At 37.8% G+C, this 25506-nt stretch overlaps 2 protein-coding genes and 1 long non-coding RNA gene across 5 annotated transcripts in view; 1 reads left to right on the top strand and 2 right to left on the bottom strand.

Moving 5' to 3' along the window:
- Positions 1-10252, bottom strand: part of LOC125674210 (melanocortin receptor 5-like) — a 13285-nt gene extending 3033 nt beyond the window's left edge. Inside the window, exons 1-2 of the mRNA XM_048911310.2 lie at positions 9386-10252; positions 1141-1362 (exon numbers count right to left, since the gene is read on the bottom strand). Coding sequence (XP_048767267.1) covers positions 1141-1362; positions 9386-9713 — 550 coding nt within the window. The 5' untranslated portion in view covers positions 9714-10252. The remainder of the gene's footprint in view (positions 1-1140; positions 1363-9385) is intronic.
- On the top strand, positions 8275-21959 carry LOC125674214 (uncharacterized). The gene is made up of 3 exons (XR_007370055.2): positions 8275-8404; positions 16558-16611; positions 21155-21959. It is a non-coding gene; the product is annotated as an uncharacterized LOC125674214 (long non-coding RNA).
- On the bottom strand, positions 17372-25506 carry LOC125674211 (prostaglandin E2 receptor EP4 subtype-like). Of its 3 annotated transcripts, none has more exons than XM_056158128.1 (2): positions 24484-25483; positions 17372-17717 (listed from the first exon to the last, which is right to left on the bottom strand). In XM_056158128.1, the coding sequence occupies exons 1-2, from the start codon at positions 25207-25209 to the stop codon at positions 17655-17657; spliced, it is 789 nt and encodes a 262-aa protein (XP_056014103.1). In that variant the 5' UTR covers positions 25210-25483; the 3' UTR covers positions 17372-17654. The 3 variants fall into 3 exon arrangements, with proteins under 3 accessions (XP_056014103.1, XP_048767268.1, XP_056014102.1); XM_048911311.2 differs by lacking the exon at positions 17372-17717 and adding an exon at positions 19335-20531 and having other exon boundaries at positions 24484-25506; XM_056158127.1 differs by lacking the exon at positions 17372-17717 and adding an exon at positions 20634-20770 and having other exon boundaries at positions 24484-25468.

Raw genomic sequence — 25506 nt, 5'->3', positions numbered from 1 at the left:
CTATTGCTAAATTCGGTTACCTGAGTCACTCAGGTGAGCTATTGCTAAATTGGTCAGCGTTCATCGTCGTCCGTTGTACGTCGTTCGTTAACAATCGAAAATATTTAACTTTTTCTTGATAATTACCGTTTAAATTCTTTTTCGAATTTCATTTGAAACATCTTTGGGTCAAGGGGACATCAATTAAACATTTCATGACTTCTACACCCCAGTGGCCTTGGGGACGGGGCAGAAACTGTCAAACATTGATAAATCTTCAAAAAAAATCCCTGCAACCGCGCATCTGTTAAGAAAAAATAAAATGTAGAGCAGTAAGGCCTCTACCAAAAAGTAGAAGAGTTTCTGATTCCACTGTGGGACCAAACTTGGTATACAGTGTTTTGTGTGAAACATTTTTAGAAACTTCTTTATGCTATTGATACTAAATTGAAGTTAAATGGACACTTAGAAGGAGCAGGTAGCTCTTTACCAAAATTGTAAATTTCATGATCCCAGGGGTAGGGTTTTTGTTACAGAATGGGACCAAAATTACCATAGTGATATTGCCTTTATCATTTTCAATTTTACTGATAGTGTATAAAAACCTAAATTCATATAAGTAAAAACAGAAAGGGATATAATACCATAATTGTGACTTCCGTAGCCCCAGGGTAATGACTCTAGGGTGGGTCCAAATTATTCATATAGTGTTACTACAGTATAGCATGTATTCTGTAAAGTCTTTTTTCAGTATGGACATTTTCGGGAGCATTTGTGTACTTTTAAGAGCAAATCGTCTTATACTGCTGCTGAATATAAGAATTTAACTAAGATAAACAGGAAAAGGAGATTTAGGGTTTTCATAGCCCTTGGGGCAAGTGATACTTTTACTAATACTCAGGTGGTCGATAAGGCCTGTGGGACTAGTGATACTTTTACTAATACTCAGGTGATCGATAAGGCCTGTGGGACTAGTGATACTTTTACTAATACTCAGGGGATCGATAAGGCCTGTGGGACTAGTGATACTTTTACTGACACTCAAGTGGTCGATAAGGCCTGTGGGCCTCTTGTTTCTTAAGTGTACACCTTGTGAGAGGACCCAACTGATGACAGACGTTGTATGAGGAGTAGTTTACACAACCAACACGTACTACTCACCTGGATTGTAGATCGTATACATTACAATGCATACTCCTTGTGATAGTACCCAAATGGTAAATATGATGAACTTTGTGGACCTCGTCGTGACGTAGAGATGATATCGTAATGGGTAAACAATGGCAATGTATCGAGTGACTGTGATTGCCACTAAGTGATATGATGAGCAGATCTCCAAAGCAAGCACTTCAGTGACCAAGAAGCGACACACATTCCATTGACCTGTAAATTGAAATTCCTATCAAAATTGAAAAACGCATTTTTACAAAATCCCAAAAAAGTATAATGACTTTCATGGATTTTATCATTTTGGGTGGGGTTTTTTTTTTTTTTTTTTTGGGGGGGGGGGGATAAGAATAACTGCCTGAAAATAGCTTTATGTGAAAATGTCAAACTGGCGGAAAAACGGTATAATTACTATGCCATAATTCCGAGTTACATCGGGATTCATGTTTAAAATACATTTCACTTTTAAACAAAAGCATGACTGTCAGATTCGGTCAGCATAGAGCTCATAGGCGTTCCTCATTCTATTTCGTAAATGTCGAATGATGAGTCTATTTAGGTCTACCCCACTACATGTATATACTATAAAATCAACAGTATATAGATTTTATCAACTTCCGGCCGAGATCAGCCGCATGTCAGAATTATCAATAAATTCAAGAATGCGGGGGAATTGTGCTGGATACTTTATTTTAAGAAATTAGGGTACCCGATGCTGGTGAACAGCCGGACTAACCTGAGAAACTTTTGGTCAATCAGTAAACTTCTTGATTTTATAGTATACAATGTAAACCTATCATTCGTCGTTTACGAAATTAAACGTGGCACATATTATAGATCCCTGTATTATACATAATTCTGTATATGCAGATATTATCATGTTATTAACAAACGGCCCTAATATGGGTGCAAAATTTTAAACTAGAAGATGTGGAAAAAATCTCCTTAAAATACCTTACGTCGAAAAAATATGCAAGATTCCTCAAATAATGTATATTTAAGCTATTGGTTTTCTTTTTTAAATCATAGAATGCGAGGTTACAGTTTGATAGGTTGATGGGGTGTAGAGATAGAATGCGAGGTTACAGTTTGATAGGTTGATGGGGTGTACAGATAGAATGCGAGGTTACAGTTTGATAGGTTGATGGAGTGTACAGATAGAATGCGAGGTTACAGTTTGATAGGTTGATGGAGTGTACAGATAGAATGCGAGGTTACAGTTTGATAGGTTGATGGGGTGTACAGATAGAATGCGAGGTTACAGTTTGATAGGTTGATGGGGTGTACAGATAGAATGCGAGGTTACAGTTTGATAGGTTGATGGGGTGTACAGATAGAATGCGAGGTTACAGTTTGATAGGTTGATGGAGTGTACAGATAGAATGCGAGGTTACAGTTTGATAGGTTGATGGGGTGTACAGATAGAATGCGAGGTTACAGTTTGATAGGTTGATGGGGTATACAGATAGAATGCGAGGTTACAGTTTGATAGGTTGATGGGGTGTACAGATAGAATGCGAGGTTACAGTTTGATAGGTTGATGGGGTGTACAGATAGAATTCGAGGTTACAGTTTGATAGGTTGATGGGGTGTACAGATAGAATGCGAGGTTACAGTTTGATAGGTTGATGGGGTGTACAGATAGAATGCGAGGTTACAGTTTGATAGGTTGATGGGGTGTACAGATAGAATGCGAGGTTACAGTTTGATAGGTTGATGGGGTGTACAGATAGAATGCGAGGTTACAGTTTGATAGGTTGATGGGGTGTACAGATAGAATGCGAGGTTACAGTTTGATAGGTTGATGGGGTGTACAGATAGAATGCGAGGTTACAGTTTGATAGGTTGATGGGGTGTACAGATATATAAGGAACATTATGAATTTAAAATTACTTCAAATCATTATATATGAATACAGAGACCAATCGTAACCTATGATAAGGAATGCTAGAGATTAAAAAAAAATACCCATAATCAGGAAAGATTCAGAAATCAAAAGTTGCCGATCATCAGAAATGGTACAGAGATATATTTTTACAGGGTGTATTCATTTGTATGCAATAAATGTATATAAAGATGCCCATATGCTTTGAAAGGATATTGACGTTTTTCTAACGTTTTCTGACGTGGTTTTTTTTTTTTTTTTTTTGGTTTTTTGGTTTTTTTTGGGGGGGGGGTGTAAAGAAAGCCTTGCTGTGTTATGTCAGTAAGAGGGAGCAGGAAAATCGTTATCGAATTTCAGAGATTAAAAGCGTATAGCTGGGTCTATGTAATATGGTTGTTGGGTTTTTTTCCCACAAGCTAGTATACGTAACATTCCAGCTGAAACAATGTTCTCGAGATGAGGCTGTATCCATGAATCTACAAACTTTTGAACAAACAGAGATGCTATAATAGCAAACACGTTCCAAGACTCGCGAAATCTGTGACGTACTATCCACTGGAATTATGGCGGAAGGGAGGTTTGGTACGGTCAATAGAACTATAAAGATAGAAACTATTTTCCTTTGTGCTTCGCCGCCTCGAGGAATTATCCTTTTTGTTTCTGAGGTAACATGACTTTTGCTATTTCCCTTATACCTATTTTATAACTGTATATAATACTTCACAATTGTTTATTTCTGTAGCTAATAACGGGTCATGGTAGCTTGGGTAGGGCGCTCGGTTCGCTAGCGGAGGTCCTGGGTTCGATTCTCTATCTTGGTGCCGCGTCAATATTAAGACGGTTAGCCTAAGTGCATGTAGTGAGTGTTCCTCCACCTATAAGTACATGTAGTGAGTGTTCCTCCACCTATAAGTACATGTAGTGAGTGTTCCTCCACCTATAAGTACATGTAGTGAGTGTTCCTCCACCTATAAATACATGTAGTGAGTGTTCCTCCACCTATAAGTACATGTAGTGAGTGTTCCTCCACCTATAAGTACATGTAGTGAGTGTTCCTCCACCTATAAGTACATGTAGTGAGTGTTCCTCCACCTATAAGTACATGTAGTGAGTGTTCCTCCACCTATAAGTACATGTAGTGAGTGTTCCTCCACCTATAACAGTGGAGGTTATCCGGTCTTTCGGATGTTGGCACGATAAAGATCCCTCGCTGCTTCGACCGTAAACGCCATCTATAAGTCGAAAAATTATGGCTGGTGACGTGTTTACATGAGTGAAAGTATTTCGAATAGGTCGCAAAAGAACATATAAGCAAACTATGATAAATAAAAGTGTTACATTTTTTTAGGTCACCTGAATTCATTCAGGTGACCTATTGCTATCTGTTTTTGTCCGTTGTCGTTCGTCGTGCGTCGTACGTTAACATTTGAACATTTTCAGCTTCTTCTCTGAAACCCCTGAACCAATTTCAACCAATTTTGGCATATAGCATCTGTGGGTGAAGGGGAACAAAAATTGTGAAATTCGTGGTCCCTGCCCCCCTGGGGCCTGAGGGGTGGGGCAAAAACCATCAAAATGAGTGTAATTTTAAAAAATCTTCTTCTTTACTCCTGGACATCAAGAAGCCAAACTGTGGGCATAATTATAATGAGCATTGAGCCCTCTACCAAAATTGTGAAATTCATGACCCCTGGGGCAGGGGTTCTTGTGTTAGGGTGGGGCTCTATTGGTCATATAGTGAAAATGGCAAAAACCATCAAAATGAGTGTAATTTTAAAAAATCTTCTTCTTTACTCCTGGACATCAAGAAGCCAAACTGTGGGCATAATTATAATGAGCATTGAGCCCTCTACCAAAATTGTGAAATTCATGGCCCCTGGGGCAGGGGTTCTTGTGTTAGGGTGGGGCTCTATTGGTCATATAGTGAAAATGTAGGAATTCTTTTAAAATCTTCTCTGTCTCTGGGTATTAAGTAGACAAACTAATAGCATGGTAATGATGAGCAAGGATGCCTCTTTATACCCCCCGCAACAAGTTGTGGGGGGGGGTATACTGGAATCGAGTTGTCCGTCTGTCCGTCCGTCTGTCCGTCTGTAGATGCAATGGTTTCCGGGCTCTAAAGCATTATCCTTTCCACCTACCGTCACCATATCATATATATGGACTACCCATGGGATGAAGATGTTCCCTATCGATTTTGGGGTCAAAAGGTCAAAGGTCAAGCACACTGGACATCGAAGTAGCAATATGGTTTCCGGGCTCTAAAGTGTTATCCTTTCCACCTACAGTCACCATATCATACATATGGACTACCCATAGGATGAAGATGTTCCCTATCGATTTTGGGGTCAAAAGGTCAAAGGTCAAGCGCACTGGACATTGAAGTAGCAATATGGTTTTCGGGCTCTAAAGCGTTATCCTTTCCACCTACAGTCACCATATCATATATATGGACTACTAATGGGATGAAGATGATCCCTATCGATTTTGGGGTCAAAAGGTCAAAGGTCACGCGCACTGGACATTGAAGTAGCAATATGGTTTCCGGGCTCTAAAGCGTTATCCTTTCCACCTACAGTCACCATATCATACATATGGACTACCCATGGGATGAAGATGTTCCCTATCGACTTTGGGGTCAAAAGGTCAAAGGTCATGCGCACTGGACATCGAAGTAGCAACACTCAGAAAAGAGGTAGTTTATACTTATTACCAACACCCTTTGGGGGATTGGGGTAAGCGGGGGGTATTCTTAGTGAGCATTGCTCACAGTACCTCTTGTTAAAAATTGTGAAATTCATGGCCCCTGGATCAGGGGTTCTGGTGCTAGGGTGGGGCTCTATAAGTCATATAGTGAAAATGCATTATTTCTTTGAAAATCTTCTTCTCTGTCCTTGGGTATTAAGTAGACAAACCAATAGCATGATTATGATGAGCAAGGATGCCTCTTTCAAAATTGTGAAATTTATGGCCCCTGGGTCAGGGGTTCTGGTATTAGGGTGGGGCCCTATTGATCATATAGTGAAAATGCATTTTATTTCTTTGAAAAACTTCTCCTCTGCTGCTGGGTATTAAGTAGACAAACTAATAGTATGATAATGATGATCAAGGATGCTTCTTTCAAAACTGAAATTTATGGCCCCTGGGTCAGGGGTTCTGGTGCAAAGGCGGGGCTGACCACATAGGTATTCAATGTTTCTTCCATCCAAAAGTAAAATTCTTATATTTAAACACAAACCTAATTCAAACATTGGAAGGTTGTTACATGATACTCAGGTGACCTATAAGGCCCCTGGGCCTCTTGTTTACTAAAGTAAATAAAAGTATCACAGGTTTTACCACAGTAAATAAAAGTATCGCAGTTATTTTTATGCATAGTATCAAAGTTTATTTCATAATAAATCTATAGGATAAATCGGAATCCGATTCCTGGTGTGGAGACAATATATGGACATGAGCCTGAACCCGAGGTGAAGATGATGCTAATGAGAATGAGAGCCAAAAAAATTCTTGTTTTCGTTTCGAGAAGCAGTAATTAAACATAATTGTTGAATTAGTAAGCAAACAGCACGAATTTTTACAAATAATTTTCAAAAGATCTGACAAAGGATGAATAGAGTTTGAAAGAAACATTCTTGTGTGTTACGGGTGGCGTATAAGGAGAAAGGGGTGATATATCCACGTGCAGGATCCCGTGATCTTAAAGTGTTTTGCTTTCAATTTATTTTTACATTGCAATAACCTTTAAAATGGTACAATCATGTTTCCTGATTCTATAGAATTTTCTTTAGCTGAATTAGCAGTAAGTTACTTCAAAGGGACAAATGTGTTACATTGGTAAATGTCAATAATTTTTTAATCTCGAAGGAGGTGCAACAGGATATTGAGCAGCAGACAAGCGTTCATTTTTCTCGTTTATTTTCTTATTTCCCTAAAGCTGTAGATTTCAAATTTCCGGAGCTCATCCGTCTCAAACATCCCTAATTTAATGCAATACTGATTTCTAAAATAGTAAACAATAATTAAGGAAAATGAATTAACATTTAGTGAATTCAACCTTCAGGTTTTGGGTTTTTTTCTTTTGACATCTTTTGAATTACAGTAACAAAGTGCAAAACAATTGAAGGCTGGTGAATATATACGCGTCATCACTGACTCATCAGAAGGCTAGGTACATCTATATTCTCAATATGTACCCTAGTTTTGGTGTATCAAACCTTTTTTTATCCTTTTCATAATTTTGCACTTATACCACTAAAAAAATGTAAACAACTAAAAATAATTTTTCTTCACCTCGGTTTTATTGCACAGTTTCATGTACATGTATCTGTGTAGACAACTAAGATGATCATTCAAATACTCAAAGCATTCAAAATGTTCTACAGCTTTGAAAACGCAGTACATATGGCATGACACTGTGTATGTATTCATGTCATAAATCTTTATACTAATCCTTTTGTCAACAATTTGTACCTTCAAAGACTAACAATATCTACAATTAGATCATTTAAGGATTTGAACGATCGAAATTCACGTTTACCTCGAATTTTATAAAAATCGAAGTAAATCTATATTCATGTGTTTTTTCGTGTCGTAGTTCATTTCAGTGATTTATATAACTTTTGTATTTTACACACATACACACTTACACACAGAGAGAGAGAGAGAGAGAGAGAGAGAGAGAGAGAGAGAGAGATTGTATCTGCAATGCATGAATGCAACAGATATCATTTTCCAAAAAATATAGATGCATTTCGAATAAATAATATTCCCTGTCTGGTTTCACGTCTCACCGAAACAACAAACTGCTGGTGTATGAATGATATCATTTCCAGCCACAACACGTAATAAACTGTTTTCATTTTGACTGTTTTGGACATCAAATGTTTAGAATATCAGAGATTTTTCAACCAATTCTAACTTTTGAAACTTGGGGATTGTTTTAATCCACACGTGATTATGTTTTCTTGTACGTCAAAACATCAGAATTTACACCTACAACAACATAAGTGCGGAAGTTCCATGGGGAAGGACGGTGGCAGCTGTCCTCGCAGACTTGGTCTCTATCATTCTACTTGCTTCCCCCTTAGGTTTCATTACAAGAAGTGGTATTATTCAAGCTCATTGTCCCAGATTTATTTTTAAGTACTTGAAAACAAATTCTGATAACACTGTTTACGTGTTTGGTGAACAAAATAAGATTGTTAGAATATTATAGTTCGGTGTATCAGGGGAAATTCTGTGTTTTTCGTAAACCGCCTAAGCTACTGAGTCACCCTGCTTGGGGAAAAACATAACAATTTCCGGATAACGAACTTAAGACCAGGAAGTTCAAAAATCTCAATGAAATGCTTTCTTTATAATGCACACCATGTAAGTATCCTGTTTATGTTAAATTGTGTCTCAAAACACGAATGACATGTAAATACTGTGTAGATAAAATCATCTGAAGATGGAACTTTTATCAGTGACATGCATTATCTTATAGAGACCTTTGTTTCGTTTTTTATTTGATACAGACATTTCCTAACGAGGAATTTCCCCAGTGTTTTCTGAAGCGTTATGTAATTTTGATAATTTCGGAATGTCTTGAGATATGCCTAGCTGTTTATCGTATTTTTGTACAATTTCCGGTTCTGTCGATCAGTGTACCTGTATCTAGTAACACAAGAACATTTATTACTTTTAAGTGAAGCAGTTTATGGCGTAGTGGTGTGAAGGACCGTGTAGATGATCCTTAATTCTCGCTTCCACGGCAATATATCTGCCATCAGTACTACTGACAAAATGTCAACTCATTTAAATAACTATCCAAAGAACAGTTAGCCGTTTACTGCCAATTAGAGTTCAGACTGAACACCATTATTCTTGAGTCTAGAAATGAAATACATTTGAGACATTATTATTCCATCTCTGTCCACTGCTTTACGTGATGAGGTGAACAAGCATCAGAGGACCGTCAAATCATTCGTTGCCCTTCATTGATTTTTTATGTTTTGTTAAAATTGATATTTGATCATTATATTTTAAACCAGTAATTTTGGATCCCTTATAAAATCAGATTTAAAACAAAGCGAGTGTACAAGATTTGTGTCTTGTAAAATATAAACGAGCTAAGGACAAAATTCTACGATGATAAAGAAAAAGTTCAGATCAAATGTATCAAAATATGCATAAAAAGGACAAAATTACTAATATTTTTGCAATAACTTGTATATAGATATAGACTGGTATGTTTGTATGCTAATAAAGTAATTGCTTACTAAATGATTTTTTCCTCTTCGAAAGAATCGCATCTTTTAAAAGTAATATATTCCTGAGATTTTGTTAAGAGATAGGTTCTAGTATTCTTACCCAATGGACGGCTGATTTCTGGTACATGTTCTAGATGAGAAATATTGTACACAGGATAAATAAATCCAATGAGCAAGTCCGTAACGGCTAAACTCACGATATAAAAATTACATGGCTGTCGTAGATTGGGTGTCTTCATCACGGTTCTGATGACCAGGATGTTACCAGGAATATTGATACAGGCAATGATAGAAAACATCCCGTAATAGTAAACATAAAACACAGTTCCTGGATCAGGGCTGCTGTGAACCTGCTCCATCACTGTGCTGTTCAGATGTGTTGGAGTGGTATTGAAAGCATTGTCGTCTGTAACAGATGGTTGCGCCATTTTATCGCTACCAATGGACTGATCTATCTACTTTATCCGGTAGAGCATTACTTAATTCCCAATGACATTTCAAACACAACATTGTCTTTCCAATGAAAAGCACATTTCTGTTTTTGTTCTGAACAGGGAAGCCATTCGTTTATGCGCAAGGATGAGTGCATTTCTCGAGCTCGCTGTAATAAATAAAGCTGTCTTGTCCAAAGTAAATATGCATCGGATTTTTCCCGGGAATAGCTTATCTCTATCCAAATACACTGAGAAACGTTTAAATGATTAAATTTATATTCAGACTGTTTTAGATTTAATAAAACCGATAGAATGAGGAAATAAATTCCTAATAAAAGTTCCTGGTGTTTCTAAATCTGGCATCAAACACAATTTCAAAAAAACTTTCTAAGTTTTTCGTCCTATAGATTTTTCATATTTTAAGATGGAGTCTTTTCTCCCAATATAGCCAACCAACATTATTGTTTTTATTGCACAGTCATTGTAAATATGGAAGCTATTTTGAGGGATTTTTTGTAAAATGCATTCACATGCTGTGGAATGAAAATCACATTCTTTTTAGTTAAAAATCGGGATCCAAAAATAATTTCATTAAGGCCCCAAATTTTAAAACGTTTATAGAAAATGTATTCTTACATTGCATTCAATCTTTGTATGAATGGTAATCCTGGAATGGGACAAGTAAAACAACATAAAACAAACACGCTTAAGATCAAAGGCACCACATAGGATAACCAGCACCACATAGAATAACAGGCACCACATATCATCACAACCACTACATAGGATAACAAGCACTACATAGGATAACAAGCACCATATAGGATAACAAGCACTACATTGGATACTAAGCATTACATAGGATAACAAGCACCACATGGGATAACAAGCATCACATAGGGTAACAAACACCACATAGGACAACAAGCTCCTCATAGGATAACAAGCACTACCTAGGATAACAAGCAACACATGGGATAACAAGCACCACATAGGATAACAAGAACTACATAGGATAACAAGCAACACATAGGATAACAAGCACCACATAGGATAACAAGCACCACATAGGATAACAAGCATTACATAGGATAACAAGCACCACATAAAAATACAAACACCACATAGGATGATAAGCATCACATAGGAAAACAAACACCACATAGGATAACAAGCACTACATAGGATAACAAGCAACACATAGGATAACAAGCACCACATAGGATAACAAGCACCACATAGGATAACAAGCATTGCCTAGGATAACAAGCATTACATAGGATAGCAAGCACCACATCAAATAACAAACATCACATAGGATAACAAGCATTACATAGGATAACAAGCACCACATAAAATAACAAGCACCACATGGGATAACAAGCATTACATAGGATAACAAGCACCACATAAAAATACAAACACCACATAGGATGATAAGCATCACATAGGAAAACAAACACCACATAGGATAACAAGCACCACATGGGATAACAAGCACCACATAGGATAACAAGCACTACATAGGACAACAAGCACTATATAGGATAACAAGCACTACATTGGATACTAAGCATTACATAGGATAACAAGCACCACATGGGATAACAAGCACCACATGGGATAACAAGCACTACATAGGATAACAAGCACCACATAGGATAACAAGCACACATAGGATAACAAGCACCGCATAGGATGACAAGCAACACATGGGATAACAAGCACTATATAGGATAACAAGCACCACATAGGATAACAAGCACACATAGGATAACAAGCACCGCATAGGATGACAAGCAACACATGGGATAACAAGCACTATATAGGATAACAAGCACCACATAGGATAACAAGCACACATAGGATAACAAGCACCGCATAGGATGACAAGCACTATATAGGATAACAAGCACTATATAGGATAACAAGCACCGCATAGGATAACAAGCAACACATAGGATAGCAACCACAACATAGGATGACAAGCACCACATAGGATAACAAGCACCACAAAGGATAACAAGCACCAAAGAATACAAAATCATATGAACAATAAACGCTAGGACGCTGCTCTTTTAATGATCACCAATGAATTTAGATAAAGGCACACAAATTCAATATTACATCTGAAGTTGCGTTTGTATTCAAGCCCTTTTTACGAAAAACTCCTCTTATTATTACTATGGTTCACCTACTTGTAGCTACGCCCCTGAGTTGTTTATTTTACAAGCATTTTAAACTGTCAAAATTCAACGTTTGTCGTTAATTTTCTTGATTACTTTAATCCTATTTTCCTCGCTACAATTATTATAAAAAAAATTGTCCATATTGAAATACTCATAATTCAGGGGCGTAACAAATGATAAATGATACTGTAGGCACCAAGCGGCAAGGGATCTGGGGACTGCGTAAGGTTCCCAGCTGATCCAGGAAAGGGCTCTGGTAGGGGGTCCTGCCGAAAACGGATTTAAGCATTCTGAAATGTTATAGGATGGCTGTTTTATCTTCATATTGATTCAGAATTGCCTGATGTTAGCCTAGTCGAAACTTTCAAATAAAAATCAAGATTAAAGCCAGGATACAGAAAATTTTGAACATGCATGAACAAAGATTAAACTTTATTTTTTACGGTCAATGGAAATAGCATAATAATCAAAGTGACTCTATCAAGAACGTGCGGAGATAGATATAGACGACATATTTATTTTAGGCATTGACGACTTCATTGTGTGTGTGTTCTGTGTAGTACTGGGTTTGTGTGCTTCCGTCGATGTCGCGCCCCTGACTCTGCTATATGTAACGTGTAGGGGGTCAGACTACATGTATCTGTCTGCCTTATATCGTGGGACCGGGTCTGCGTAGTAGCAGACTTCAGAGAGCTTGGTGCACTTCATAACATACAGATATGCGCAACGTATTTACAGGAGAACTTAATGCGCTTCAATATATACAAATATGCGCACCGTATATAAATGATCTACCTGATCTTCGCTATGGATGTTAATTGTTTGCTTTCCTTCTGTCCTGTCACAAGACCTCATGGAGACCTAGGGCTCACCAGGTTTACAGAGCCTTACTGAAACCAAGTATCTATGCAGAGGATACCAGCACCTCCTGCGGATGCTAGATACAAGGGGATACCAACATCCCTTCCAAACTAGGCTTCACGAGGATACCAACACCTCTCGTACCCGCAACTCTGCCAATGAGATACAACATCTCAATTAATGTCACTGACGCTTCTTCAGCCTCAATAACGCTGCTACACAAGTTCCCTAGCACCTATTCAGCATTAGTGATGCTTGTGTAGAGAGGAATCCCTCTCTAGCAGTTGCAATATAGTCTTCTTTTCCTCCTGGTGTATGCTGCTTAGAATTTTACATAGTCCTGCAGCCAGACTGGGGGTTGACGTGTTCGTTTGCTTCCAAGCTAACTCTCTTAGACTGGAGTGTAATATCATTGTCCCTGTCGTTAACCCCATAATCGTCAACTTTGTCTGCCAAAAATTAAGGTTCTTTAAGTTGCATGCGATCTACGTGGATCATTTGGGTTTTACCACGAGGACCATCTGATTTCTTACTGACTATAGTGTATGGACCCCTTCAGTAGCTTGTAAATATGGGGGGAATGACTTGCTTTCTTCTGCAGAAAGAAAACATACACCTTGTCATCTTTTGTGAATACCTACCAGTTTATCTTGGCATCATGTTATCGTTTTTGCCTGCACATTTCTTGGCTTGTATGATGTCTTACTGCACTGTGAGCTTCTTCCAAGCGTGTTTTCAGCTCCCATACCCACTTATACTGAGGAATATCGCTTACATTAGGCAGCATTTCGTACATAATATTAGAGTTGTAACAAACTTTCTACCAAGCATAAACGAGTTGAGAGTCCAGCGTGCAGTTTTGTGTTCAACTACTTTAGTAGGCCCAAGATCAGAGTTATTCTTTGCAAACAGATTACTACAGTTTTCAGTAGAGTTTGTACAAAGTATCTCTGTTGTCCTGACAACTCGTCACTGCAGCGACCAAGAAGATCTTCTAGATCTAATTGTTCATTCAACTGTTTTGTCTTCCATAAAGTTTCAATCTGCACACTGTTCACAAAACACACAGACGAAATATGAGCTAAGTGTGCACCCTTTGGAATTATGCATGGATCATCAGTGATACATAGCATGAGTACTAGTAACTAAAGATCTACCAACTGCAGCAGATTGTTATTGATGCTCCCCTTTGCAGGATCTATGATGCTCTCACAGCAATAGAGCTGTTCATCTTCAGGGACGCAAACATTTCCTGAAACTATAACTTCTTGGTTCGCAGTGTTCAGGTCATTACTCTTTATCATCTGGAATTTGTTATGGTCCCCAATAGTAATTTCTTGCTTTCGCATGTCTACAACACAGTTGTACTGTCAAAAAGTCCAGACCCATGATACCGTCTACCATTATATCCACCACAGCTGCTTTTACTGTACAAGAGAAGCTACCAACCTTCAGTTCGAATGTCCCTTTATGAGACACATTGAGTTCTTTGTCGCCTGCATCATAAATATTCTTTGGCATTGGACCGAGGATAGTCATACACTTTTCCGCTATTATCTCAACCACTGCAGTTGAAACAAAAGTTAGAGTTACCACTGTATCAACAAGTAATCAAACATCAATGCCTTGAAAACTAGCTCTCAGAAATATTCCAGCTTCTACCCCTATATTATTAGCATCCACAGAACCATGTGTAGGTTTTTTAAGGACTCTTTTCCTTGACGCTTGTCGTTTGGTTTGTGTATTTCCCTGCTTCTTGGCTTTCTTTTTTTTAAAGACAGTCCCTGTGTACATGTGTACATGACCAGCCTTATGGCACTAGAAACATTTTCTTTCTTTCTTTGTGTTGCCCTCACTGACATATGAATCGCTGTTGAACACGGGGGACGATGACGAGGTGGGGTTTTTTTTGTTTTGTTTTTTTCATCTCGTCTACATCTTTTTGTAGTTTGTCAAACTTCTCTGTCAGCTTTGCTAACATAGGTGACAAACTGTGTTTCTTTTCTCGACTGGTTCAGCCAGAGAATCTCTAACATGACTCTTACCCTCAGATCTATTGTAAGACTCTAACTCAAGGGTCATCTTGATCGCCTCGTTGAGATTGGTAGGTCCTGATTGCTTTATACAATTCGCATATTGGAAGCAATAAGGGCATCCACAATGTGATCTTTTGACAGCGTCTCTGTAATATCTGAGCTAGCTGTAGGGTATACCAGGTTTAAAAGCCTTAGAGGTGGCCTGTCCGAGCTCTGGGAGCGTCTCCCCTAGTTTCTGTCATCGTTCTTTCATTTGTACCCTATAGAGCTCTGTCTGACTGGGAGGTGCAAACCTCTCCCTTAGTACTTTTACAAATTCCTTATATTCAGGTGTCTTTCATCTTAACAAATTACTAAGGACACCAAGTGCATTACCCCGGAGTAACACTGCTAGCCTTTACTTTTCTCTGTCCAACCATTCAAATCGGCACAAGCTTCAAAGTGACTTTGATAGTCCTGCCAAGCAATGGTTCCATCATAAGTGGCTGGTTTCATCTGTTCACCATTTGCTTTGGGCAGCTCATCATTTGCTCTGTCCGTCCAGATTAGGTATATTCCAGCGCATATGAGTGGGATGGTCTTTCACTTCTAAACTTTGTTGCAGCTCCTTGAGTTTCATATCAATTATAGTAATCTCTCTTTCAAGGTCATCCATGGTATTAGTGCAAAATCTGTAACTGGCTGATGTCTCGTTACTCTTCTGTATCCCACCACTGCCATCGAAATTTCTGTGTATCGTGGGACCAGGTCTGTGTAGTAGCAGACTTCAGAGAGCTTGGTGCACTTCATAACATACAGATGTGCGCAACGTATTTACAATAGGTTTAACTGACCTTCGGGAGAACTTGGTATGCTTCAATACTGTATATACAAATATACGCACCGTATATAAATGATATGCCTGATCTTTGCTATGGGTGTTAATTGTTTGCTTGCCTTCTGTCCTGTCACAAGACCTCATGGAGACCTATGGCTCACCAGATTTATAGAGCCTAACTGAAACCTAGTACCTATGCAGAGGATATCAACACTTCTCGCAGACGCTAGATACAAGGGGATACCAACACTCCTTTCAATCTAGGTTCCACGAATATATCAACACCTCTCGTACCCGCAACTCTACCAAGGAGACACCAACACTCCTAAAATCCACACAATGTCAGCCTCAATAACACTGCTACACAAGTTCCCCAACACTTATTCAGCATTAGTGATACTTCTATATCGATATGGCGCACGATAGATAAAAGTTTGTCGACTTATCATCTCATTTCACATATGTTTCTTCGAACTTTCGTTTTGTTTTGATTAACAACGCTTATATAGTACACAAAATAATTTCGCTGTGGTGTAAATTAAAAAGGCCAGTGGTATTGTTCGTCTGTATCAATATAGAGTGTCTTGTTTTGTCTCATTTTCTTGGCTGTTCTTTTCTCCTTTTCAAGTAATGCGCTATATAAAATGAATGAAAGCCTAAATGCTAAGTATTAACTGAATTTTATGTGCAGTCTTTAAACCATGAGCATTTCATCATCAATCAGCTTTTATTCGAGTGAAGGAATTATTCGTGAACCTTCTCGTTGATTTACCGGTATTTGCCAATTGCGAATAATGCATAACCTTGGTTTGGCCTTCCATGATTTTTTGCACACAAAGCCCTACTATACAGAGCAACAAGGGATTCGTACTCAATTCCTTCGTTTACCGGTACCAGGACAAATAATTTTAATTTGGTTTTTGGATTTTCTACAGGGTGTTGCTGAACGCAGTGCAGAGTTTTGTCAATACCCTTGCCACACTTTTATGGTAACTGAAATAATATATGGATGGAATGGATATATCTAGAACTAATGTATGGTTTGCATGGATTTTCTGTAGCTTGAAAACACGTTAGTCTGAGATCAAATTTGCAACCTTCTTTTGAAGTTGCTTACTTGTACCCTCCTACGCTCCCCGAGACAAGTTCTATTGTCCTTTAACTTAATATGGCGGGTCGGAGTTGTATATCAGCTGCACGAATTACTGCTACATTAATCTTTGTTTCATTAGTTTACAGAAATCTTCTTTTAAAGACGTAGAACAACGTCATGCCCACAGTGGGTGCATTAATCAAATACACTCAACACTTGTTTTCCCAATTCTCTCAAAACATCATTTACATTATACCGATCGAGGAGTTGAACCACGCTTTGAAAATGATATATACAGAGTCATATCACTAATCAAAAGTTATGTGTTTTAAAATCCTTCAATATGGCATTGACAGAAGTTTTTTGAGAGAAGACACTGTTGAAGAAACGAAGCCTATTTTTCTATGAAGTAACACCTCGTATTCCATCCACAACTGTTAAAGCCCTGTAAGATATATAAACATGTGGCGTTCAGACAGGACTCGCGTGTCTTCAGGGACTGCTGTTGCTCCGCCATTTCATTTCTAGCCGCGGAGTTGTCAAATTCAGAACTCCACGACTTGGGTTGCTTGATGAAAGGGTGTAGTAACATGTATAGCACCTTTATCAGACGAGAATTTGAACTATTTAACGTGCATAGAATAATAAATTATGGAAAATGAACAGCTCATGATAAGAATTCTTGTTCGATTCAAATATCTAAAATCAGCTATCTCTTGACAATATACTTGTATGATTACCGACACTTGTCATGAACTTAGAACTGGAATATTTAGATCCCACATCTGGTGTGTCAAGGGGTCCGTGTTTGCCCAACTATCTACTTTGTATTGCTTATAGGAGTTATGAGATTGATCACTGTTCGTTATCTTCACATTTCATCAAAGGTTTGGTTTTCTTTTTTCTTTTTATTTCCGAATGAGACAACCAATGTCAAAGTCATCTGACGTACCCCCGGTCTCCTGGAGTTGAAACCACAATAGATGAATCAACAGAAGCTGCCTAAGAAATAAATGGAAGTATATTAGCGATTTTATGACTTTTCTGAAAACATTTTACTATAATTTTGTACAGCAACAGATGTTCATAACAACACTCAACTTCATTACAAATAACTTCCAAACCGTGTATTTTCACTCTCCGTACAGAAGATATTGACCGCTTTAATAAGCAGTATTAACCCCTATCACATAAACATTCTAGCATCAATATTTAATTAATATATAGTTGTGCATGTGAAATAGGAATAAATTTGGGACAGTCCAAAAGGTGAATATCTCATTCCTATTCTGATAAACTGCAGTAAACATTCATTCCTTCGATCGAAGCTACGTAAAAATGACTGGGCGTAGAGGAGGACTATAAATAACAGTTACTACTCAAGCCAATGGTCATCCTGGTCTTCTCCAGTAGGTAGGGACTTTGCACCATGCCAAGAGTTTGTTCAGACTAAGACAAAATCCATTATGGGCTATTATAAACGCATTTCACACACATGCGTGTGTTTGTGTGTGTTATTTTGTATATAGGATGCGTGCAAGATCAATCATAAAAGAAATACATTCACAGAAATGCACTTTACGGCTAATACTAAGTAAACTATATTTTTTATTTCAACAGAAAGCATTTAATTTTATGTTTTCGGTCATTTCTATTTTATGATCGCAAGTAGAGTATTTATGAATGGTAAGCAAACTTCCATAGAATGAAATACACTCAAATTCCAATGTCCGTATTATCTAGCACAAAAAGCTTGCCTAAAATGGAATTGCCTAATACGGTCACATAAAAACCTTTGGGACAGGGGTCTGAATAATCTTAAGAGTGCTTTTTGAGAACGATAGTAAGCCGCCCTAGCTATATCAACAGAGTAACAGATGTTCTTTAAAAGCTTAAGAAGCTGGTCGTGATTATTGAGAAAACAAATCAAGTGGTGAGGATGATGGACGTAGAGTTCAAGTGATTTCTATGCATGGAATTTTTAACATTATGGTCGTGTTTGTGATTGCAAGAAATATATGCAATGAAAAGGTGAAGATAACGAGAAGTGATCAATTTCATAACTACCACTAAGAATAGAAAATTCAGAGTAGTGCAAACACGTACCCCTGAACACACCAGAGGTGGGATAAGGTGTCCAGGAGAAGTAAGCATACCCTGTCGACCGGTCACACCCACCGTGAGCGCTATATCTCGATCGTGTAAACAGAGTAATCTGTAGTCAAAATCAGTGTGCAAAGAACGGCCTCAATTGGTATAAAATATGTCAGACATTATATAACCCAATGACAAATTGTAATGGTAAATTAGATCGTTTTAACGACTATAAAATGTACGAAATGTTGCCTTTAAACAAGACTGTTCAAACCCCTGTAATATTAACTTAGTTGTCAATAGCGTGCCTTTATTAAGACTGATCATACGCAGAACAAGCTCTTGCGTATCGAATCAGCTGAGAGACATTAACACCATATGCAGGTGATAATGGAAAATTGTTATTGATAAGGGAAGTTGACGATAGAGAAGCTGCAAGCATCCCGTTTGTCATAAAGTTGAGTTGATAACTTGCCGTTAACATCTGTGTTCAATAAAATATCTAAGTTTGAAGCAGATATGGAAGACTCTGTGATGTCTTTTATTTCGGTGTTCACATGGATATATTAAATCAACATATGAATGAAAATAATATTTTCAATAGATAAAACGTCGTCGATATATAACAATATCTTTTGAAAAGTAATGGTCCATGTGAAAGAAAATGATATATGAATTGGTAAAAACTGTAAAGCACACATTTCATGTATATAAACTTCTTATCATATATCCACAAGCAATTAACAAGTATCTGCTTTAGAAAGTTGTCAAATGTATGAGGTTTACAATTTTCTCAAATCACAACTATTTTTCACGTATAATCTACAACTTGTATCCCCTCTAACAACACAACACCATACGACCTTAGTCATAGCAATAATCCTAACATTGTTATACATTTATCACATATGATCAGGCGATATCCCATTTCTGTGACGCCCACGATTCTGTCTGTTCTTCACAAGATGTCGGTATTTGGTCGTCTATCCGGCCATTTTCAAGTGAAGAGATTGTTAAAATGTAAATTATTTGGCTGTAGGTATACAGTAAAGCTGGATAGCTTGTTGGAAAGTTGGTTATAGATGAATGACTGGTGGTTTGGCTCTCTAGACATAAGATAGTTGATTGATTACTTGCATAGATGGCTGTTTGGTTGTTTGCTTGTTTGGTTGCTTGTTTGCTTGTTTGGTTGCTAGTTTGCTTCTTTAGTTGCTTGTTTGCTTGTTTGGTTGCTTGCTTGTTTGTTTGGTTGCTTGCTTGTATGTTTGCTTGTTTGGTTACTTGCTTGCTTCTTTGGTTGCTTGCTTGCTTGTTTGGTTGCTTGCTTGCTTGTTTGGTTGCTTACTTGCTTGTTTGGTTGCTTGCTTGTATGTTTGCTTGTTTGGTTACTTGCTTGCTTCTTTGGTTGCTTGCTTGCTTGTTTGGTTGCTTACTTGCTTGCTTGGTTTTCAGAAATTGCTAGTCATCACATATGATCCGGCGATATCACATTTCTGTGACGCCCACGAGTCTGTCTGTTTCTTCACAAGATGTCGGTATTTGGATGTTTCCTATACAACACGATTTACAACACAGGAAGACATTTCTCAGGTACTCCTTCCGTAATAACACATAGAGGAAAGGATTTATATTTGACTTTATGTCGATCAGCCGCACCAACCACAACTCCCATCTCCCAGGGTTACCAGATACCACTTTAACAGATCGTAAAAGTACATCTATCTGGAAAAGCATACAAGACAGATTCATAAAGATGTATTTTTAATCCTTTTTATGCTCTCAATCATAATTGTATTATCAGTGTGAGTCACGGACGCTTACTTATATGATATGGATAATACAATCGTCAGCTGATTTAATCAACGATATTTCACATCAAATACACGAAGTAGGTCTATAGAACAGCTAAATTTCGATCCACCATGAAAACTCGATGTGTATGCATGTAATGAAAGAAATATCTACAATTAAATGCATGAACAGCCAGGTTATTCGTCCATGTCAAAAATTCTACTTATAAAATGGTTTCAGGCTGAAAATGGTGGAGAAGTCCTCATTTGCTACGACATTATTACTCCCTCGGGTTATAAAAATCGATCCCCTTGGTCATGTGTAATTTGTAGTTCACGTGCATGACTCATTAAGACGAGGCCAAAAAGACACTTTCTATCAAATACTTTCTCATGAACATCCAGAACATATATGTAAATGTAATTTTGCTCCAATTATTAAATGATCAGGAAATTTTTAAACGCCATAATATTACCGTGTGTAAATCTTACACTTTCGCAATTTATAACGCAGAACAATATTATTTAACCCAGTGTCATTTTTTATCATTATAGGTAGAGTGCCTACTAGGGGACCACACCACGTAAAAGTTCGCCACCTTCCTTCCAGAGGTTTTAGTGATGAACCATTCACAAATACATGTACATTATGTATATAAAATTGTAAACAGATGATCCGAAGAATCTTCTTGCATCATATTATTGTATCTTATTACGAGAACCTTATTGTATGTTATTATGATAATTTTATTGTATCTTTTTATGATAAGAAGACGTCTTAAGTTCCCTAAATGTGTTGCGTGAAAGATTGATAAAATTAGGTTATTCAAATATTTGATAAAACCAATTGAAACTTATGTCTTGATTCAAACATTTATGAAAATAAGTTTAAAAGACGTGTATTAACAAGAATTAGCCAAAATAATTTGAGTTTAAATCAAGCAATAAGCGATTTATATGATTTTTAGCGTTAAAATAGATGGGTATCCCCGAATTTCAGAAGAACTGCTTCCGTGAAACAAAATAAATTTAGCATGAACATGTTCCTCGAGTTTTCCACTAAAAAACTGTCGCTTTGAAATTTTGTTTTCAAATTCACCTGTAGGTTAATCTTCCATAGGAAGTTATGATCTACTGCGGGATTCAGTGGATAAGCTTGGAGAATTTAATATGTGAAGAAGGTGTCTTTTTAACGACGGGGTTCGAATCCCTCATGGACACAAGATTTTTTTTTTTCATATTACGTTTTCCATCTACATTTTTTGCTTAATTGAAACACACTTCAAGTCTTTGTGAATGTTTCCTGTCATTTCTCTGTTTGTTACAATGTGCCGAGATTGAAATAAACTTCCAACCTGGACATTGTTTAGTTTCTGAATGGAACTAGCAACAAACACGCCGAATACAACATGCAATACCTGTGTTTTAAAATTCAAGGCTGCTAACGAGAACTTTTATGGGGTTTTTTCTGAGTGAAAGGTGTTGACAAAGGCATCATGCCTTTTACGAAAAACCTTTGTGAACTTTGTAAAGCCTTGAAAGAAAAGGCCAAACAGGGTTGAATAAGTGTTAAACAGTTCGAATGGATAAGATACAGTGATATGTATTCCAGTCGCAAATTGCTATGGTAAATCAATATTTTCAGGTGCATGTACTTAGAATTTTGTTGAACTTTATCAATGCGTATCAATCTTCCCATATATTGTTTTGTGGTCAGAGTCATGACATTGTACAGATGGTTGTAGAAAATAATGCATAGAAGTACAAGAGCTATTAGACTGTAGTAGTATAGAATGTTAAATATTTGATACACTCGTAACTGTATACTTGATTTTAAAAAATCATGTTTAGACTATAATGTATTGACACACAAAATGGTTTTGGTTTGCCCTTAGTACTGGGGAATATTATAGGTATTTAAATGACAAATACCCAATAAGAGTATAAATAGGGATGAAGATAAGTTCTACGTCACTAGTGTTTAAATAACAGGCACAGCGCTCCGATTAGGGAGAGTCTTCTGTGCAATACCCTCTTTTACTTTATATTATTATAATAATTTTATTGCATATTATCAAGATAACTTTATTTTATCTTGAAACTGTATCGTATAATTGTACTACTGGTTTTGGTTGGAGTTTTTGTTGGGGGTTGGGGGGTATGCATTTTGATAATTGTATCTGGTATGTACTTAATGTACTCATGGCACAAGTGATGCATTGTTAACCATGTCCTGTATCTGTAACATGAGGGACAGTTCTATCAGACCTGGTACTACATGTGTAAACGATCAATGGCGCATGTGCAGAAAGTACACCAAAAAATGCATTTAAAACTGGTCAGAACTTGTCAACCGATTATGATTGTGAATTTCTTAGTTTGAGATTTCAACTTTTAGATTGTTTGTCATCGAGTAATTCAATTGACCAATAACATAGGGAGTCTCTACATCTAGAGCTGTGCAGCTCAGTACAAACACATTGTCAATTAGCTGTGCATAAGAAGGGGAAACTATTCAAATGTAGGCTCTACAATTTTCCAAATGAACTTAAATTCTATTCACTAAAAGCAATTTCAGCCCGATAATTTCAATGACGTTTGCGTTACTGTTTGACTGTTCTGAACACATAACCCGTAAGTTATAAAATAAAAGCCTCAGGCAACAGTTTGGTCCTCCGGTTTAACACCACACATTCAGCAAATGTATAATCTTTTTATTATAAACGTACAAACGTGCGTTATTAACTATTCTGTTCAAAAACCCAAAGTGTGTTTAAATGCCTGCATACTACAATTCATAATAAAGATATTAATTGTTCTATTTTTAACGACTGGGGATTTCGACAAATGTAAATTTGAAAATTGAATTTCATTTTTGAAAATACACGAGGAAATTAACTGCATACAGACGTGTATGCAGACGTGAAGAGTCGCAATTCATGCCTTCACGTATTTCAAAACATAAACTTTGAACAATTGACTAGTTGTCCTATTTCCATTGGCTACGCACATCACTGAACTTCGATACACATCTGCAACTAGTCAGGTTCTCGAGCATGAGGGATCTCGGGAACCTGTCTGGCCTGTAACGTCATGTATTTTCCGCCAAGTTTGTGTTCCACGATTTTTACGTATTGTGATTAAACAGCATTGTTGGGGTTTTTTAAATATAGTTACTTATGTAATACCGGTAGTAATGAAGAAAATGCTACAGCCCAGACCGGGATTCGAACCCAGGCCCTTGAATCTCCAGTCAGGTGCTCTACCACCTGAGCTGTCTGACTACCGGATATCGAACCGTCTGACCGCCACATTCCTTCATCTTCACGCCCGCCTAGAAGACATCAATCCAGGATTTTCATCCCCTAGCAGGTATTTCCAAGGTAACTGGTCTAAGGCACCAAATGAAACAGAGAGAAAAGAACGCAACATACCAGACTAGAATTCCCGCTGAATCTTCAGTCAAGTGCTCTAGCAACTGAGCTGTCTGGCTACCGGACCAGACTAAAATGCCCGCTGAATCTCCAATCAGGGCTGTAGCAACTGAGCTGTCTGGCTTCCGGACCAGACTAGAATTCCCGTTGAATCTCCAGTCAGGTGTTCTAGCAACTGAGCTGTCTGGCTTCCGGACCAGACTAGAATGCCCGCTGAATCTCCAGTCAGGTGCTCTAGCAACTGAGCTATCTATCTACCGGTGATCAGTCTCGTATGAACGCTACACTTACATTTCAACATGAAGAAAATAAAGATGTATAACAAAACAGTCATCTGACAGTTACATACTACAGCTTCGGTCAACAAATCTGTTCTCGGGTCGAACAAAACTGTTGTCGTCCTCGACCCCTGTCAATAACTGTACATCATGTTTAAATTAAAATACTCACCAAGAACGGTCCCCAGCAAATAACATAGACTGTCACAGACACAGCTAGAAACATGTTGACGTGAAAATCATAGAAGCCCGTTATACGGTTGGCATCTACCAAGTGGCATCGGTGTTCGGGGTTCCTGTAGGACTTGTACACAATACATACATTTAACGACACGGTGTAAATGAGAACAGCGATCCCCGTCAGCGAGTAGAACAGGGCACTGGTTATGTTTCCAATGCCTCCATCTGTGACGTCAACAAAGCACCAGGAGCCAGGATAAAATACTTGGCTAGTCCCTATGAACAAATGTAGTGAAGATACGAGTGCCGAAACTATCCATATAACACACAGAAAGAGAATGTATATTCGGCGATTTCCCTGCATCGTATCAAGACTCTGTCCAATCATTAGAAATAGGTATTGGTCTGTAGTGATTCCTGCAATGATGATACCAGAAGAAATTTGTGTGAAGGCGTAAAAGAATGACATTAACTGGCATATCTGTGGAGAAATCTCATAATCAAAATCCGATGCATATCTCAATGCCGTCACTGGAAACATTACCATCTGATTTAAAAAGTCCGACACTGCTAGACCCACAAAGAAAATGTAGAAAGACCGCCATTGGTGATTTTCACGGTTCCAACAAATTACACCCAGCGCCAACCCATTTCCCAGAAGCCCAAGAGCGAACAAGACATAAGCTGGTACTCCTGATTCCTCAATATCATTTGCCATTTAAAAGTCGATCACTCGGGTCACATTATTCGATTTAAGAAATCTTCAACATGATTTTGTCCATCCATAATTGATAGACCTCAAATCGATCATTTCATTAGTATCAACTATGTATGTTTTCTTCGTTGTACTGAGATCCTTGAGTTTTTCGATCTCGTTAGAGTTTGCTCGACATTGTGATGGGATTTTTACATGGAGCAGATAGAGATGGCCTTATCACGTGCTTCAATATTACATGTCCTGTCTATCCGGAAATTAAAAAAAATACAACAGCAAAGGCGAAAGTACAAGTGCTGT

This window comes from Ostrea edulis, chromosome 3 (assembly GCF_947568905.1).
Source record: "Ostrea edulis chromosome 3, xbOstEdul1.1, whole genome shotgun sequence".
In the NCBI taxonomy this organism is placed as follows: domain Eukaryota; kingdom Metazoa; phylum Mollusca; class Bivalvia; order Ostreida; family Ostreidae; genus Ostrea; species Ostrea edulis.
This window is presented reverse-complemented; position numbering and strand designations above follow the sequence as displayed.

Coding starts and splice junctions, on each gene's coding strand:
- LOC125674211 (XM_048911311.2), bottom strand. CDS start 25,209: ATGGCAAATGATATTGAGGAATCAGGAGTACCAGCTTATGTCTTGTTC. Junction 20,532..24,483: donor TTTGCTGGGGACCGTTCTTG/GTGAGTATTTTA, acceptor ATGCTTTTCCAG/ATAGATGTACTTTTACGATC.